The sequence below is a fragment of the Thalassophryne amazonica genome, chromosome 15, assembly GCF_902500255.1.
Source record: "Thalassophryne amazonica chromosome 15, fThaAma1.1, whole genome shotgun sequence".
Taxonomy (NCBI): Eukaryota; Metazoa; Chordata; class Actinopteri; order Batrachoidiformes; family Batrachoididae; genus Thalassophryne; species Thalassophryne amazonica.
In genome coordinates this window covers 11944343-11963571 of record NC_047117.1, presented here as the reverse complement: position 1 = coordinate 11963571, position 19229 = coordinate 11944343, and the positions used below count along the sequence as shown (strand labels likewise).

Genomic DNA, 19229 nt, shown 5'->3' with positions numbered 1-19229 from the left:
ATTTTGATCAAACAAAGTGCCAGTCTCTCAGCAACTTCTCAGACAAAGGAATTCCGACGAGGGGCTGGACGACTCCTCCCACAAGGAGTGCTCACAGGTGAATGACGTCACCGACAGGCGTGGAAAAAGTCACGCATGCGCACGAGGGTTCATGCATGTCTGACATAAAAACATATGAATGAAATCCATATAGTTTTTGAAAAAAATAAAAAGGACCTATACTTTATGGACAGACCTCGTGTGTGTGTGTGTGTGTGTGTGTGTGTATGTATGTATGTATGTATGTATGTATGTATGTGTATGTATGTATGTATGTATGTATGTATGTATATATATATATACACACACACACTCAGAGTGGTGTTTTATTGTGGGCAGTCTAAGGCACACCTGTGCGTTGATCATGGTGTCTAATCAGCATCTTGATATGGCACACCTGTGAGGTGGGATGGATTATCTCAGCAAAGGAGAAGTGCTCACTATCACAGATTTAGACTGGTTTGTGAACAATATTTGAGGGAAATGGTGATATTGTGTATGTGGAAAAAGTTTTAGATCTTTGAGTTCATCTCATACAAAATGGGAGCAAAACCAAAAGTGTTGCGTTTATATTTTTGAGTGTGTGTGTGTATATATATGTGTGTGTATATATGTGTGTGTATATATGTGTGTGTGTATATATATATATATATATATATATATATATATATATATATATATATATATATATATATATATATATATATATATATATATATATATATATATATATATATATATATATATATATATATATATATATATATATATATATATATATATATATATAAAGGTCTGTTAGAAAAGTATCCAACTTTTTTATTTTTTGCAAAAACCACATGGATTTGAATGTGATTGCATCAGCCAAGCTTGAACCTTCGTGCGCATGCGTGAGTTTTTTCACGCCTTTCGGTTGCGTCATTCGCCTGTGAGCAGTGGTCCACCCCTCTCGTCGGATTTTTATTGCGAATAAATGTCTGAACGATTTGGAGCTTTGCTGCATCAAATTTTTCCAGAAACTGTGAGAGACCTCCAGGTGGACACCATTCGGAAGATTCATATGGCTTTCAGTGACGATTTTATGGGGATTACACAGATTAAGGAGTGCTCCAGCCAGTTTAGACTGCAGTATATATTATTATATATTATATAATATATTTATTCGCAATAAAAATCCGACAAGAGGGGTGGACCACTGCTCACACAAAGCCTGCTCACAGGCAAATGACGCAACCGACAGGCGTGAAAAGCATGCATGCGCACGAAGGTTCAAGCTTGGCTGATGCAATCACACGTGATTCAAATCCTTATGGTTTTTGCAAAAAACAAAAAAGTCGGATACTTTTCTAACAGACCTCGTGTGTGTGTGTGTATATATAAAAGCTTGAATTTGTTTTTTAGATTGTTTCTATGGGTGCTATTTTATTATGCAAAACACTCAGATGTCTTAACCTGAAAGTGCTGCTTTTATTATAAATAAAGTAACTTTCATTGCCATTGCTGAGTGATGAATGACCGATAAGTGATTTTTCTAAATGTTCCAGGAGCTGATCACTAACACGTCTTTGGCAGAGCTGGAGAAACAGCTGAAGGAAACCCCCTTCAAGTCCCCACAAGTTGGTAAGAAATTTGACACCTCTGTCTTAACGTTTAATACACTATGTGATTGTAGTGAAACTTTGTTGTGTCCAATAGAAACGGCGGAAGGCTTTCCTAGCTATGACACAGCCCAGGAGCAGCTGCATGAGGCGGGCTACGATGCCTACATCACTGGCCTCTGTTTCATCTCCATGGCCAACTTCCTGGGTAATGACCTGCAGTTGCAGAGTGGAACTGTGGAAAAAGAAGAAATGTGACTGAAATCATTTCACTTTCTATTCAGGTTCTTTCTTGACTCCACCTAAAGCCTTCATCTCTGCTCACTCCAAGCTAATCGAGCCATTCTTCAACAAGTAAGAGTTTAAATTTTCTGCTTTGTAGAAATATTTTAATTGTATTAAGTATTTTAATACTGCTCCTGTCTGTCGCTAAGGCTTTTCCTGATGAGGATCATTGATATTCCCTACCTCAATATCACAGGACCAGACTGTGAGTAAAATAACTGAGCACTTTACAGCTGTACAACAAGAACATTCCAAGTAATGAATGTCAGTCATTTTAGCAAAGTTTGATCAGTATAATTTAGTTGACAAAGAAATGTTTGTAATTTATTGTGTTCTGGTGTAATTCCGTTAAGAAGCAGAGGTTAAAGTTTTCCAGATTTCCCAGTGTGAACTGTTAATACAGAACTGCTTCACTAACATGGAGCAGTTGGCTGCAGGGCTGTGAAAATTACACGGATCTGTGGATTTCATCATGGGGGGTGTTAGTGTTTTACCCTGTAATTGTGATTGTCACTGAGTTTTTAAAATGTCTGTAGCAAAGTGGTTTTTTTTTTTGTTGTTTTTTTTACACAACATTATGCAAGTTTTATAAGACCACAGCAGTCCGCGGACACTGATCTGTGTGTTAGATACAAATCAGTGTCCTCAGATCTGTGGAGTTTCAAGGAGAAAAAGGCCTGGCTGTTGCGACAGTTATTGTAAAGCGAGACTGGTTGGTTGCTGCAGCGATGCTGTATGTCTCCGGCGCGAAGCTTAAGCTAAACGTAGCATGTGGACATGGCAAACCTTTAGAGCTCTAAAGTTTTTAAAAGAACTTGTGCACCATGTCTCTGTCACGGACCGACTTCGGATGGAGAGAAAGACCTTTTGAAAAGGTCTGATAAGGACAAGTCCATGGAATTGTTGCTGGCTTTATCAACACACCTGAAGGATAAAAGAAACGGGAAACGGGAACTGTGCTCTCAGGAAACGCAGTAAGAATTTTTCTCTGGAAAATAAACGTGCTGTTCAAACAGAATTTTAGAAAAGATTATGTGACTTTTTTCATTAATCAAGACTTTCTTTTATGGGGGGTGACTGTGGCTTTGAATGGATTTACATGAATTTACACAAGAATGTAAATTACTTTTGATTAATGTAGGCTTTTTGATGGGGGAAAAACACTGTGGCTTTGAGTGGATTTACAGGAATTTACACAAGAATGTGTGGCTTTTTTTTTTTACTATAAGGTATGTTATTGATATTTTACCATGATTTTCAAAATATTCTACAAGCTTTAGCTGTGGTTTTTGAAATGCTTTAACAGTCTTTTCAGTCTTCATGAATTTTATGTGGTTTAATTGTTCTGAGTTAATGCATAATTTGGTTTACAATTAAAAGGAAAATCATTCCAGGTCCTACTTTCACGTCATAATCTGTTAGTTCAACATGATCATTGACGGTTCAAATGAAAGGTTGAGTACAGGGTCATTTAAATACGCATTAATTTTAAGACTTTGTTCCAGGAGATGCTGAAAATGTATCATTAGATTGAAAAAAAAAATAATATATATATAAATATAAAAAAAATTTGGTTTCTGGGATCCCACGGGGCCCGAGACCCCGGCTCCTGGGGGCCTATGCCCCCCAGACCTCCTGCAAATTTTCCTTGGATTTCACAATTTTCATTTCACAGCCCTGGTTGGCTGTCGACAGACCATTTTAAACAGAATGCTTATCACAGTTGGCATGTGTGGTCACATGTAGCGTGTCCATATTTGCTAGCATCAGCTACCAGCTGTTCGTGACACAAACTTTAATAAAAGATTAACTGTTTGATCGGAGAGGGATGGGACTGATACCCATACATTCATTTCTGCTCAGAAAGTTGTATTTTAACGGCAGGAATTTGTTGCAAAACAGTTTGTTTAAAAAAAAAAAATCCATAAAGTTGATGAACAACAAAATGCATTTATATTGTGAAATTTAAAAAAACTGCAGGCATAAAATAAACAATTGGCACCTTTTGAATGTTACAGTAAATCAGTATTTTTACAGCCAGTATCTTTAGATAACGCAGGAGATGGATGTGTGAACATTTCCAAATCACTGGTCTACATGAACAAATACAAACTGTGTTTTAAAGTTGTCTGTAGCAGGCAGTTCTCACAAGCTGATATGAGGAAGTAGATTAGTGAGGAAAGCTACCAAGACACCCACAATTACTCTGGAGTTGCAGGCTTCTGTGGCTGTGATTGGAGAGGCTGTGTGTAGTGACTTATGTTTGCATTTTAGGGTGTCTCTCCCTTTTATAAAATAACACATATCCAGAGAAATGGGCTACGATATGATTCAGGCATGATGGTTTTTGGTGTGGAAGGATTTGATATGGTGCCATTAAAGAAAATTCTTTGTTTAATGTAGATATTTGTTTTCCTTGATGAATTAGAATAAACCAAAAAGTGTCATTGCTTATTTTCAGATACATATCTCATAAAGGGCAAGGGACCTTCAAGTTTTTGCTACTTTTTTTTATGTTTGAACTCCATTTCCTTATTTTTTGTTGTGATTCAAGCCCACTGTGCACCAGTGACAAGTCAAATCAAAATCAATTTTATTTATATAGCGCCAAATCACAACAGTTGCCCCAAGGCACAAGTGAGTTCATTTTTTTCTGGTTCTGGACCCGTGAGACTTTTCACACTGACGTTTTAACATTTACAAGACTGTGAAGATGCTGCGTTAGCATCATAACTGCTTAACTCATCCAGTTTGTAACATTATCAGCCAGTTCATAATCCATTCATGATTGTGTAGTCATATTGATTACGTTACCAGTCACAACTTCGTGGTGGAGTGGAACACAAGAGCACTTTTGTACAAGAAAACTGGTCAGATCTAGGATAGACTATTCAATATGTTTCCAGGCAACCTGTGGCTGAAATTCCATGTCTCCATTTAAGACATTCACCTCAAGCCTCTCGCCCCTCCACTTTTTTTCTATTGTTCCTTTCTGCAGTACAGCCTAAAAGAGATCATGTCCTCTACGTCACCTTCCCCAAAGAGTGGAAGACCAGCGACCTGTACCAGCTCTTCAGTGCCTTTGGTAGGACAGAACACTGCATGTTAATTCTAATGGCAGGCTGGTACAGCTCATCATGACACAGCCTGCTCTTCCATTTTAAGGTAACATCCAGGTTTCGTGGCTCGACGACACCTCTGCATTCGTGTCCCTCAGTCAGACGGACCAGGTACAGATAGGTGAGTCTCCACCAGACTGCTACACTAAAAATAACCGGTGCAGCTGAATGTGTGACCCTCATCTACTCGTTCCACAGCTATGAACACCAGCCGCTATGCAGAGAGCTACAGGATCCAGACGTACGCCGAGTACATCAACAAGAAAGAGAAGGTTGTCCAGATGACTAAAAGCTGGGGGGAGGATGGCTGGGTGAAATCGCCCTCCACCACTTCAGCCACGGGCTTCGGATATCCCAGGTGCACCTCATCAACGTGGTACCACTGTGTGCCTGCAGAGGGCAGCACTGACATGTCTTATTTATGTTTTGTTGCAGGAGTTTGAGGAAGCGCAGCATCAGTCCTGTTCTCGCAGAGCAGGGGAGCGGAGAGGTTCCGATGGCAGACAGCTGGAGTCCCTACTTGTTCTCAGATCACTCAAGCAGCAAAAAGATGAAATCTGATGGTATGTAAATGCACACTAACCTCCAACTGCTGTGTGAGAACATGCAATGTAATGGCCCAAATCCCCCTTGAAGCATTTAGTGGAACTGAGACTAAATAAGACCTGCGGGGCTGGTTGATTAGTTTCACATTCGGGCTTTCACTTTTCTTAGTTTGCCTCCTGCTGCATGTGTCCTGTGAGACTTGTACCTCCATCAAGAACGCAATGTTCTCACATCTGTTGGAATGTCACAAGCACTGTAGCCAAAAAGCAGAGCTGTGAAAGTGTATAAATGTACACATACTGAATAACAAATGAAGTGCTTTGAGTGAAATTTTTGTCAGATTTGAACAGAATGTCACAATTGTAAATGAAAGCGTTCGAGTTTCTGGATCGGATCAGATCAGTCACCACGTGCTGCAATTATACAGCTAATCTGTACATGGAACCCACTAAATGGCAAATTTCTTGTTGAGAAATGGCCTGCTCCTCCTCCCTCAAGACATTCTGGAGTTGAACAGCGGCATTTAGTATCTGGATATGAGCAAAACCACAACAATCCAGAATATCCCAGAAGTGTTCTGTGGGTCTGTCGCATGTCCTCCCTGTATCACGGAACCTCCTTCAGCAGCTGATAGTCGAGTCATGAACATTTAAATGTCTGCTTATGTTCTGCATGTCAAACCAGCGGCCAACATGACAATGGCGTGTTCACAAAGCGTTTCAGTGAGGCATGACAAAAAATCAAGCAATTTCAAATTTTGACATTTGCTTATGTAGTTCCCTTATACCCCAACAAAATCACCGCTCCTAATTGCTACCGACAGCAAGTCATTGCTCAGAACACGTCACCACACCTCTGTAATTCTGTGCAGGTGCTCATCAGCCATAGTCGTGTTTTGTGTGCACATGCATAATTCCATGACTTAAAACTCACTATTTGTAATCTGCATCTCCGTGGTAGACTCAAAATGACAATTACTCTCCTTCCTACTGTTTGGAGAAAAACTTGTGCTGCTTTGTGTTGTTCGGCATATGTGGTTTTGCCTGTGATCTGTGTCAACTGACAGCTAAAGTGGTGGTGATGTAGCACATAGGATTTGTGTCCTCCCTTCTAGTATGTACTACCAAACTGGGTATCTTGTGTTGGAAATCAAAACTGGTCCACTGTGGATCACTAGTTGTATATGGTGAGAGCATTAATTCCAATGCTATTAGTGTGCCGTTGGTTTGGTTCGGTTCCTTTATTCAGAGAGTAGCGACATGACAAGCTGAAACAAAATGGTCGACTTGCACTGCCATCTTGGTGCCAAAAAAATCGTTTGCTGTTGATCTGTCGGCATGTAAATCCAGCTATTTTATTTACTCACTGAAAATGTCAGGTCATTGTGCATTTGGATGCACAAATAGACACAACAAGGGCTTCAAGATGTACAGATTCCCTTCAGATCGGAACAGAAGAAAAATTTGGGAAAATAGTCAGCCATGTGGGATGGAAGCAACTCCATCGTCAAAGTTTTGAGAGGTAAATTTATTGTTCAGTCCTATGTACAGTAAAACTCACCTAAGCCATCACCGTATAAACCAGATGTTCGTAGTTACTGGACAAAAGTCCCAATGTTTTTGTATTGTTTTCCATGTAATAAATCCCATTTATAACAGCTTTTGTATAGCGGATTTTCACTCACATCAGATAAAATGCCCCGTCCGATCGCAATGTATTTCCATTAAAAACCCCAAACAGTCTGGTCGTGCCCAGTAACAGAAGTACAAAATGAAACTTCAGCTCTGACACTTGCTGATTCAAGTAAAGTGGGACGGGAGTCATTTCCATGATTAAAAGCCCAACCTTTTTTGTTTTTGTTTTTTTTTGTTTTGTTTTTTTTTAAACCATCCTCAGACTTGGACCTGCAGCCTGACGTGCACCTATTAAATCAGATACCGCAAAAGGCTGTGATTTGACACTTTTCTGCTTTCACTCTTTCCTCTCATATTTTAATAGGTTTTGCAGTGTGCATGCTGATTAGAAATGTATCCGAAAAGTCCACAAATTTACAACACGGTCAGAAAAAGAGGAAATTGTACCATCTTACCTTTTAAATTGGAGGTGATGATTGTAGACAGAAAAGCATGTTGAGGGACAAATTAATCGACAATAAAACATAATCCAGCGATGGAGAACTTTAAAACTGTCACACACGTCATTGCATGACAGCGTTAGTTTCAGAAGCATAAATCAGGCTTTAAATGAATTAAGTAAATCTTAATAAATTGTAAATTTGACAGCTTAGCTACCTTTATATTTATTTTGATAGTACCTGGATGTGTTGCTGTATGTGGTTAAATTATTTTAAAAAATGTTGAAAGCATAAGTTTCATTTGGTAAACACAGTTGGCCCAAAAATGGCACCATGTTCTCAGTTATCACTACTTTCTGAATAAAGGGACTTATCCCCCCCCCCCAAAAAAAAAAATCATAAGAGCAGGTTGCTTTGTCTTTGAACAGAATACTGGTGGTAACCTTTCACACTGGCTTTCCATCCAGGGGGAATTGTAGTCTCTCCTCTGCTTCCCACTGCATATCTGGGCATAAGCACTGCCCCGATGTACGTCAGAGCCTATATGTTTCTTTTTCTATCATAAATACTGGAACCGGTTTTTACAGAACTTTGTGAAAATATTGAGTCAGAGATTAAATATTTCCAGAGTGAGCAGATTTCCTGTTGTGGATCATTCCACTCTATGTAGCAGATAGTATGTTGATACGGCTCATTGAACAAGTGACACACTGTATTAAATTAAATGCTAACCACAGTTAGCATTAGTGTATATATGTGCTTGCACACTGCTGCTAAAGCATGACTTGAGCAGTTAGCTTCCTCTTTAACATGGCGTATCAGCACTCATATGACGTGCTAACATGAGTAGCTGCATACGCTTGACATTATTCAATAAATTCCTTAGACGTTTCATTTGAGGTGTACATGAAATGGCTTTAATTACATTTTGGGGTGGGTGCACATAAAGGAGTGGAGCCAGAATGATCATCTCCTTAACACTGCAATATGTTTAGTTTTGGGCCTTGGCAGATGTCTGAGTGCTGTTCTAGTTTGGATTTCACAGCACCTTAACACTGCCCTGTTTAATCTTTTTCGTTGGCTTTCTTAGACACCATTGGAGCTGTGGAGAGTAAGACATCAGAAGGATGGCTAAAGACGTCGTAAGTAAAACTCACTTGTTTTCATGCTATCAGTAATTTTGATCCTTAACGGATGTTGTGCCACACAGAGACGCGTCCGATTCGACAGGATCGAGTCCTGTCCTTGATGAGAAGAGAACTGAAAAAACTGAGCCAGCCAATGACACTGAAGGGACGGTCACCTGGCAACAGACGGCAACAGCTCGTGGAAGGAAAGGTCAAAAGAACAAGAAAAACACATCGGAAGGTGGGTGTGTCCATGTGACTGCAGGCAGTGAACCGCCATCCCTCAAAAAATCTGATCTTGCGTAGAGATCATGGTCAAACGTGTGCCCAAGTCCCCGTAAGGATTTTACTGATTTTAAATTTGTTCTACGTCATGCCGCACTATTGGCAGTGGTAAATTAAAGCTTTGTTAGCTTTGCCCTTTAGTACAAGTTGAAGTGAATCTACTGATATTCTGAGTAATTTGTTTTCAAAGGCTGACGTGATACTACATCAAACACCGCAGGTACTTTGAAACAACTTCCCAAGATGTTCCCGTAACGCCAAACTAATTTTCCATCACTGTTGGAGTTTCAGATCCTGATCAGTTTGATTTCAGCAGATCATCCTATTTAGTCAGGTTTTTCTTCTGAGAAATTAGCAAAGATGTTTAAAGGTGTATTTCACCTCAATTTTTTTTCCCCCCTAAATTGATACTTTGCTGCCTTTTTACTCATAAAGTATCTCTATTTGTGTGACACATTGCATTTCTCTGAGATTTTGCAAACATTAAGGAAGCCCATGAGCAAACTTCATGCTGCATTTGACAGGAACTGGGAGTTTCTGACATGCAATTGGAAAAAAATACATCTAATAAATCTGATTTTAAATTTTAGCTTCCACATTGGCTCATTTGGGTAAACTAAGAATAACTGTTGGTATTGACAACTGATACAACAGACCTGTGATTGTTGTCTTAGATGTCCAGCAGGTATCCAGCAAAATGTATAAATTTTATTCATCATTCTTTTCACTCAAATCTCTGGTGGTCTGTGTTTAGAAGTTTGTTTTTGTTTTGTTTTTTTGTCTTGTTTTTGTTCATTTTAAGTCACAATCTAAGGCGTACTGTGTTCCTTGGGTATGAAGCTAACACTAGGTTATGTAGTGTAGCAGTGCCCTTTGACCCTGAAACGGCATGCTGGGAAACAGATTTTCTCCTTCTGTCATGATGTCTTGTTGCTATTTTTACCACACTGTCCTATATTTTTATTTTCTTCACATAGGGTGAATTTTGAGTAGATCAGTGAGATAAGATGGTTGAGCCTTTATTGGAATACTAATCGAATAAAATAATGATACTCAACAAATCCTTCTTATGACTTTAATTATAAAAGGTCCACAGGGATTACAGCTTTAACATCACAGAGCGGGCGTTTGGACACAAACCAGTGTGTGGCGTGCTGTAACACTCGCACGATGCTGCTGTAGTGTTTCATGTCGTCACTCGGACATATGTTTGAATGTGTTTTCTCTCTGAGGTGCGGAATGTTGGTCCTTGTGATGTTTGTTGTGTTCTTGTGCAGGAGCCGAGTCGACGGCGTCATTGTTTGAAGTCCCTGAGGTCTGGTAGCGAGAGCAGCAGCAGCCTCGGCCCTGGACCGCGCTACTGCACCCCGTCTCGTTAGAAGCACTCGGCACATCACTGAGAACAGTGTGTGTGTGTGTGTGTGTGTGTGTGTGTGTGTGTGCCAAAATTCAACCGTTCACTCTTGCTGTGGGTACCGTGTCCACAGCACCCGGCCAAGCCACTCGGCTGGACTTTTGATACAACACAAGCCATAACGGCAGCTGCCATGTTTTTGTTTTGTTGTTCTCCCCCCAAGGTTTACCAGGACAGCAGACTCTTAAATTGAAATTCCAGAATCTTCATTTTTCTTACGCATTCAACTGGAATCTGCAGCCACACTCTGTTAAAAAAATTCTATTTTAATTGCGTCACTTCCTGTTAGTCTTATATTTTGTGAGTGCGATTTGGATGGAAGTTTGTGCACGTGAGGAAGTTGTGTATTTGTGCGATTTAATAAACTGAGTGAGTTGAAATACCGCTCTATTATTCAGCCCTATAGCGAGAGTACGTCAGGGTAATTTAGTATTTTAATGTAGTCAGTAAATTCCCTTTTTTATGTAATTTGTTAACTCCTACAGTTTTACCAGACAAGCTAATCAATATTTATTTATTATTGGTGGCATTTTGATCCTTCATGAGGTGCTCGTTTTTGTTTTTTGTATGCAATTGTTTACTTTGATTTTCTTTGTAACTGTCTACCTATAAATCTATGAAACTGTTCTAATCTAAAAGATGTAAATGCTTAAGGTGTATACATTTTTGTATGAGTTTAAAAATGAACTGTTTCCTTGAAAGATGGGGAAAAAAATTAAAGAATGTTTCTTAGTACATTGGTTTCTGTCATCTATTTTCAAATGGGCAAATGAACACATTTTAAAGTATTTAATTCTTTAAGTGGCTGCATTTAACTATGAAAACACTCAAGTCTTTAAATGTCTCACTGTTATAAAGGATCTGCAGTGTCAAGTTTAGTTTGTGGTTTTAAATCTAAATGAAACAAAACCCAAAAAAATTACAATAACTTAAATACAATAACTAAAATACAATAACTTTTCAACTAATAGACATAAAAGTGATTCCAAGTTCTAGTGGTATGTTTTCATGGTCAAGGATGTGAAATATACAGGAAAGAAAAGTGTATGTATCATAATTTTGGTTGTAACACTGATTTGTTGAATAGATCACTGTGCCAAGGAGGGAATCTCTTTAGGGTCAGTGACCCTATGGCCTTGGCGGAGGTTTGCACTCTCTGTGCTTCTAATATTTTAAATGTTCATATTTTTAATTCATTTTTAAATGTAAATATTAGCATTTCAGCTCATTAGCTTTCAGGTCATGTGATCAATTGACTCAAAATCAGTGTGGAATCATTGTGCTCCACTGGCTGCATGAGATGCACCTCTTGTTTTTTTTTACATTTTAAGCCTGTTCATATTTTTTTTTAATTTATATGTAAATATTAGCATTTTTGCTCAATAGCTTCCAGGTCATGTGATCACTTGACTAAAAATCAGTGTGGAATCATTGTGCTCCACTGGCTGCATGAGATACACATCTTGTTTTTATATTTTAAATTTGATCATATTTTTTATTAATTTTTATATGTAAATATTAGCATTTCAGCTCATTAGCTTTCAGGTCATGTGATCAATTGACTCAAAATCAGTGTGGAATCATTGTGCTCCACTGGCTGCATGAGATGCACCTCTTTTTTACATTTTAAATTTGATCATATTTTTTATTAACTTTTATATGTAAATATTAGCATTTCAGCTCATTAGCTTTCAGGTCATGTGATCAATTGACTCAAAATCAGTGTGGAATCATTGTGCTCCACTGGCTGCATGAGATGCACCTCTTGGTTTTTTACATTTTAAGCCTGTTCATATTTTTTATTAATTTTTATATGTAAATATTAGCATTTTAGCTCAATAGCTTCCAGGTCATGTGATCAATTGACTCAAAATTCATGTGGAATCACAGTACTTCACTGGCTGCATGAGATACACCTTTTTAAATTAATTTTAAATGTAAACATTAGTATTTTCGCTCAACAGCTTCTCAATAACTTTTAACAGTATCTCTGGTTTGAATAGCCCACCTTTTTATTTTAAAAACAGGAAGTTGGTACTCGATGTAGCCAACGTCTGATCTGAACCTGTAGTCTTGTAACACAACCTGTATTTAGTAGAATACCTTGTTTTAAAACTAATGATCAAATGTTAGTACAAAGGTTGATAACTTCCCCATTTAGTGCAAACAAAGTACACAACACCTGCAGATGGACCTGACACACAGAGGTCTGACTCTGACTACAGGAGATCTTCAGATGTTTATTTATGCTGTTCTACTGAACTCACAAAGACAGTTGTTTTGTTCTGATTCACTTTTATTCTAGAAATTTTCACCACACTTTTTCAGGAAGATGGCTACCAGCTGACTATATGTTGACATGACATCACCAAGGCCGTACACAACAACAGCTGAAATCCACCTTTGAGTACGTTTGTACACACCCTGCAGAAGAAGCTGTTTTTCTTTGGTTTGTGCAACACCAGTTCCTGAAAAAACAAAAAAAGTGTGTCCATTACAATTCTAAGTCAAAATCTGACAGCTGAGAATAAACTGTAAGAAACACGATAATCTACTGAGTCATTATTTTGTGAGGAAAAAAAAAAATCATTCAGTAAAGTATCTTACTTTCAGCTGGTTATTCTGAAGAGTCAGGTCATTGATCTCCTTCAGAAGTTTATCTTCTAGAGCTTGCTTGGAGGCCATCTGCTCCTGGAAGTGGGCAGTCATGGTGGCCATCTCATCTTTCAAAGCTTTTTCTTTGGCATTCATCTCCTTTTGGACAGAATCCTTGAATTCAGCCAGCAGCTCCTTCTGGATCAGGAGGCAGTCTTCTGCCTCCTTGTTGCTCTGTGGCTGTTGGTGTTCCTCCTGCTTTAGGAAACTTTGCTTCATGATCTTGAGTTCCTTTTTAAAGCAGGCCATTTCATTCTCCACTTCTTTTTGGAGGTCTATAGTCATGTCTTCCTGCTGCTTCCTGAACAACTCCTTCTCAGCTGTCCATTCCTTCCTAAAGGAAGCCATCGTAGCCAGCAGCTCTTTCTGGAACAGGTGGTTTTCATCTGCAGTCTTGCTTGTCTCCAGTCGCTCACTTTCCAACTGTGTTGCCAAACTCGCCTTCATGGTAGTGAGCTCCTCAATGAAACGGGCCTTTTCAGCTTCAAGTTCCTTCTTAACTGTGTCCATCATGGCAGACAGATCCCGCTGGAGCTGAACTCGTGCTGTTACCACCTCCTTCTTGAAGTCATACCTCATGGCTTTCATTTCTTTATTCAGTGGCTCAGTTGCACGTTCCAGGTCCTGCTGGGCGGTCACGAACGCATTACAAATACTTGAGACCTGGATTTCGAAGTCACCCAGTAAGTTTTCCATTTTATCCATTTTTGTGCTCCTGTAAAACCAGAAAAGCAAAAAATGTTAATACACATAGAAATATTGAAATCAGAAAGTTGTCAGAGTTCCTGCACATGACAGCAGGAGGAGGTACAAACAATAAGAAATATCAAGTAATCACTGAGGTCTCTGCCAAACAGCTAAAACATTCAGTGTTTATGTCCAGAGAAACAGCAGAGGTTTTATTTCTCCAAAATGTTGCAAGCTCAACATCAGACCAACGTTAAAAACTAGCATCATAAACCTGCTGTATTCAAATAGAGATACTTGATCACCTTATGGCTTCCACCACTGTTGTACTTATATATCACTTGGAGCTGAAGTTCAACAAACAGATCTGCCTCAGATTCAGGAGCTCTGGATATTCCTGCTGCCTTCACCAAAACACAAAGACAGACAGAAGAGTGAACCACAATCTCACAAGTGGTAAAAACATTAAAGACAGCAAAGAAAAAGTACAGTACAGAAGAAGATCAATAACATTAAAGGCAGTACAGAATATTAAAGTCAAGCATTACAGACACAATATTCTGAGGTTAAGGCAACTTATTATAATTCCAAATATTAAAAGCAGCTTTGGGTCAATAATATAAACATGAAGCTTCCAGCATATTTAATCCATATTGGCTCCAAACCATTTGAGTGCTGGGTGCTGTCTTGCTCCAGTTAAAAAAAAAAAAAAAAAAAAAAAAGCTCTGGTGTGCCGTGGTGGCTACTGTATCACTGTATTACGTTACTAAGCCATATATACAACCCCTGGCAAAAATTATGGAATCACCGGCCTCGGAGGATGTTCATTCAGTTGTTTAATTTTGTAGAAAAAAAGCAGATCACAGACATGACACAAAACTAAAGTAATTTCAAATGGCAACTTTCTGGCTTTAAGAAACACTATAAGAAATCAAGAAAAAAAGATTGTGGCAGTCAGTAACGGTTACTTTTTAGACCAAGCAGAGGAAAAAAATATGGAATCACTCAATTCTGAGGAAAAAATTATGGAATCACCCTGTAAATTTTCATCCCCAAAACTAACACCTGCATCATATCAGATCTGCTTGTTAGTCTGCATCTAAAAAGGAGTGAACACACCTTGGAGAGCTGTTGCACCAAGTGGACTGACATGAATCATGGCTCCAACACGAGAGATGTCAATTGAAACAAAGGAGAGGATTATCAAACTCTTAAAAGAGAGTAAATCATCACGCAATGTTGCAAAAGATGTTGGTTGTTCACAGTCAGCTGTGTCTAAAGTCTGGACCAAATACAAACAACATGGGAAGGTTGTTAAAGGCAAACATACTGGTAGACCAAGGAAGACATCAAAGCGTCAAGACAGAAAACTTAAAGCAATATGTCTCAAAAATCGAAAAATGTACAACAAAACAAATGAGGAACGAATGGGAGGAAACTGGAGTCAACGTCTGTGACCGAACTGTAAGAAACCGCCTAAAGGAAATGGGATTTACATACAGAAAAGCTAAACGAAAGGCATCATTAACACCTAAACAGAAAAAAAAAGGTTACAATGGAAAAAAGGAAAAGCTATCGTGGACTGTGGATGACTGGATGATAGTCATATTCAGTGATGAATCTCGAATCTGCACTGGGCAAGGTGATGATGCTGGAACTTTTGTTTGGTGCCTTTCCAATGAGATTTATAAAGATGACTGCCTGAAGAGAACATGTAAATTTCCACAGTCATTGATGATATGGGGCTGCATATCAGGTAAAGGCACTGGGGAGATGGCTGTCATTACATCATCAATAAATGCACAAGTTTATGTTGATATTTTGGACAATTGAAAGGATGTTTGGGGATGATGAAATCATTTTTCAAGATGATAACGCATCTTGCCATAGAGCAAAAACTGTGAAAACATTCCTTGCAAAAAGACACATAGGGTCAATGTCAATGAGCAGATCTGATTTGATGCAGGTGTTAATTTGGGGGATGAAAATTTACAGGGTGATTCCATAATTTTTTCCTCAGAATTGAGTGATTCCATATTTTTTTCCTCTGCTTGGTCTAAAAAAGTAACCGTTACTGACTGCCACAATCTTTTTTTCTTGGTTTCTTATAGTGTTTCTTAAAGCCAGAAAGTTGCCATTTGAAATGACTTTAGTTTTGTGTCATGTCTGTGATCTGCTTTTTTTCTACAAAATTAAACAACTGAATGAACATCCTCTGAGGCCGGTGATTCCATAATTTTTGCCAGGGGTTGTACACTCAACAAAAATATAAACGCAACACTTTTGTTTTTGCTCCCATTTTGTATGAGATGAACTCAAAGATCTAAAACTTTTTCCACATACACAATATCACCATTTCCCTCAAATATTGTTCACAAACCAGTCTAAATCTGTGATAGTGAGCACTTCTCCTTTGCTGAGATAATCCATCCCACCTCACAGGTGTGCCATATCACGATGCTGATTAGACACCATGATTAGTGCACAGGTGTGCCTTAGACTGTCCACAATAAAAGGCCACTCTGAAAGGTGCAGTTTTGTTTTATTGGGGGGGATACCAGTCAGTATCTGGTGTGACCACCATTTGCCTCATGCAGTGCAACACATCTCCTTCGCATACAGTTGATCAGGTTGTCAATTGTGGCCTGTGGAATGTTGGTCCACTCCTCTTCAATGGCTGTGCAAAGTTGCTGGATATTGGCAGGAACTGGTACACGCTGTCATATACGCCGGTTCAGAGCATCCCAAACATGCTCAATGGGTGACATGTCCGGTGAGTATGCCGGCCATGCAAGAACTGGGACATTTTCAGCTTCCAAGAATTGTGTACAGATCCTTGCAACATGGGACCGTGCATTATCCTGCTGCAACATGAGGTGATGTTCTTGGATTGGCACAACAATGGGCCTCAGGATCTCGTCACGGTATCTCTGTGCATTCAAAATGCCATCAATAAAATGCACCTGTGTTCTTCATCCATAACAGACGCCTGCCCATACCATAACCCCACCGCCACCATGGGCCACTCAATCCACAACACTGACATCAGAAAACCGCTCACCCACATGACACCACACACGCTGTCTGCCATCTGCCCTGAACAGTGTGAACCAGGATTCATCCGTGAAGAGAACACCTCTCCAACGTGCCAAATGCCAGCGAATGTGAGCATTTGCCCACTCAAGTCGGTTACGACGACGAACTGGAGTCAGGTCGAGACCCCAATGAGGATGACGAGCATGCAGATGAGCTTCCCTGAGACGGTTTCTGACAGTTTGTGCAGAAATTCTAAATTCTTTGGTTATGCAAACCGATTGTTTCAGCAGCTGTCTGAGTGGCTGGTCTCAGACGATCTTGGAGGTGAACATGCTGGATGTGGAGGTCCTGGGCTGGTGTGGTTACACGTGGTCTGCGGTTGTGAGGCTGGTTGGATGTACTGCCAAATTCTCTGAAACGCCTTTGGAGACGGCTTATGGTAGAGAAATGAACATTCAATACACGAGCAACAGCTCTGGTTGACATTCCTGCTGTCAGCATGCCAATTGCACGCTCCCTCAAATCTTGCGAAATCTGTGGCATTGTGCTGTGTGATAAAACTGCACCTTTCAGAGTGGCCTTTTATTGTGGGCAGTCTAAGGCACACCTGTGCACTAATCATGGTGTCTAATCAGCATCTTGATATGGCACACCTGTGAGGTGGGATGGATTATCTCAGCAATGGAGAAGTGCTCACTATCACAGATTTAGACTGGTTTGTGAATAATATTTGAGGGAAATGGTGATATTGTGTATGTGGAAAAAGTTTTAGATCTTTGAGTTCATCTCATACAAAATGGGAGCAAAATATTTTGTTGAGTGTATTTCACTGGGGGTGCCGATGAAACTTGTAATTTCCGCTAATTGCACAACCTGCCTTTTTCGACCCTACAGTAGTGTTCAGAGTAGTGCTATGTGACTAAAAAGATTAATCCAGGTTTTGAGTATATTTTTTATTGTTACATGGGAAACAAGGTACCAGTAGATTCTCACAAATCCAACAATACCAAGCATTCATGATATGCACACTTTTAAGGCTATGAAATTGGGCTATTAGTTAAAAAAAAGTAGAAAAGGGGGTGTTCACAATAATAGTAGTGTGGCATTCAGTTAATGAGTTCATCAATTTTGTGGAACAAACAGGTGTGAATCAGGTGTCCCCTATTTAAGGATGAAGCCAGCACCTGTTGAACATGCTTTTTTCTTTGAAAGCCTGAGGAAAATGGGACGTTCAAGACATTGTTCAGAAGAACAGCGTAGTTTGATTAAAAAGTTGATTGGAGAGGGGAAAACATATACGCAGGTGCAAAAAAATATAGGCTGTTCATCTACAATGATCTCCAATGCTTTAAAATGGACAAAAAATACAGACACGTTTAAGAAAATGGAAAACAACCATCAAAATGGATAGAAGAATAACCAGAATGGCAAAGGCTCACCCACTGATCAGCTCCAGGATGATCAAAGACAATCTGGAGTTACCTGTGACAGAAGACGCCTGTGTGAAGCTAATTTATTTGCAAGAATCCCCCGCAAAGTCCCTCTGTTAAAAAAAAAGACGTGCAGAAGAGGTTACAATTTGCCAAACAGCACATCAACTGGCCTAAAGAGAAATGGAGGAATATTTTGTGGACTGATGAGAGTAAAATTATTTTTGGGTCCAAGGGCCACAGTTTGTGAGACAACCCCCAAATTCTGAATTCAAGCCACAGTTCAGTGCTGAAGAGGACATGCCCTTGAAATGGGTGTTTCAACAAGACAATGACCCCAAGCACACTAGTAGCCGAGCAAAATCTTGGTTCCATACCAACAAAATTAAACCTTGCAGATATGAAGAAATCATGAAAAACTGTGGTTATACAACTAAATACTAGTTTAGTGATTCACAGGATTGCTAAAAAAGCAGTTTAAACATAATAGTTTTGAGTTTGTAGCGTCAACAGCAGATGCTACTATTATTGTGAACACCCCCTTTTCTACTTTATTTTTTACTAATAGCTCAATTTCATAGCCTTAAGAGTGTGCATATCATGAATGCTTGGTCTTGTTGGATTTGTGAGAATCTACTGGTACCTTGTTTCCCATGTAACAATAAGAAATATACTCAAAACCTGGATTAATCTTTTTAGTCACATAGCACTACTATTATTCTGAACACTACTATATATGCCAACAAAACTATTGAAGGACCTGTGGCCGATTCTTGGGCCAACTGTACTGGAAATTCTTAATCTGACACAAACCTCGGGGTTTGTTCCCAAATGTTTTAAATCCGCAGTGATTAAACCAATACTTGAGAAAACTAACCTTGACCCCAGTCTATTGCAACACTATAGACTAATATCAAACCTGCCATTTTGCTGT

At 39.3% G+C, this 19229-nt stretch overlaps 1 protein-coding gene across 3 annotated transcripts in view; it reads left to right on the top strand.

The window, feature by feature from the left end:
- Window positions 1-19229, top strand: part of parn (poly(A)-specific ribonuclease (deadenylation nuclease)) — a 37832-nt gene that overhangs the window by 13944 nt on the left and 4659 nt on the right. The window contains exons 16-26 of one of the 3 annotated variants that reach the window (XR_004565143.1): window positions 1584-1659; window positions 1735-1845; window positions 1922-1991; window positions 2072-2127; window positions 4921-5007; window positions 5088-5162; window positions 5240-5399; window positions 5477-5604; window positions 8752-8803; window positions 8872-9029; window positions 10351-10951. Coding sequence is in view for 2 of the 3 variants with exons in the window: in XM_034187727.1 (XP_034043618.1) it covers window positions 1584-1659; window positions 1735-1845; window positions 1922-1991; window positions 2072-2127; window positions 4921-5007; window positions 5088-5162; window positions 5240-5399; window positions 5477-5604; window positions 8752-8803; window positions 8872-9029; window positions 10351-10397 (1020 nt within the window). In the remaining variant the exon portion in view is untranslated. Of the gene's footprint in view, window positions 1-1583; window positions 1660-1734; window positions 1846-1921; window positions 1992-2071; window positions 2128-4920; window positions 5008-5087; window positions 5163-5239; window positions 5400-5476; window positions 5605-8751; window positions 8804-8871; window positions 9030-10350; window positions 11223-19229 lie in introns of those variants that run through there. The other 2 variants (XM_034187728.1, XM_034187727.1) reach the window with 2 other exon arrangements.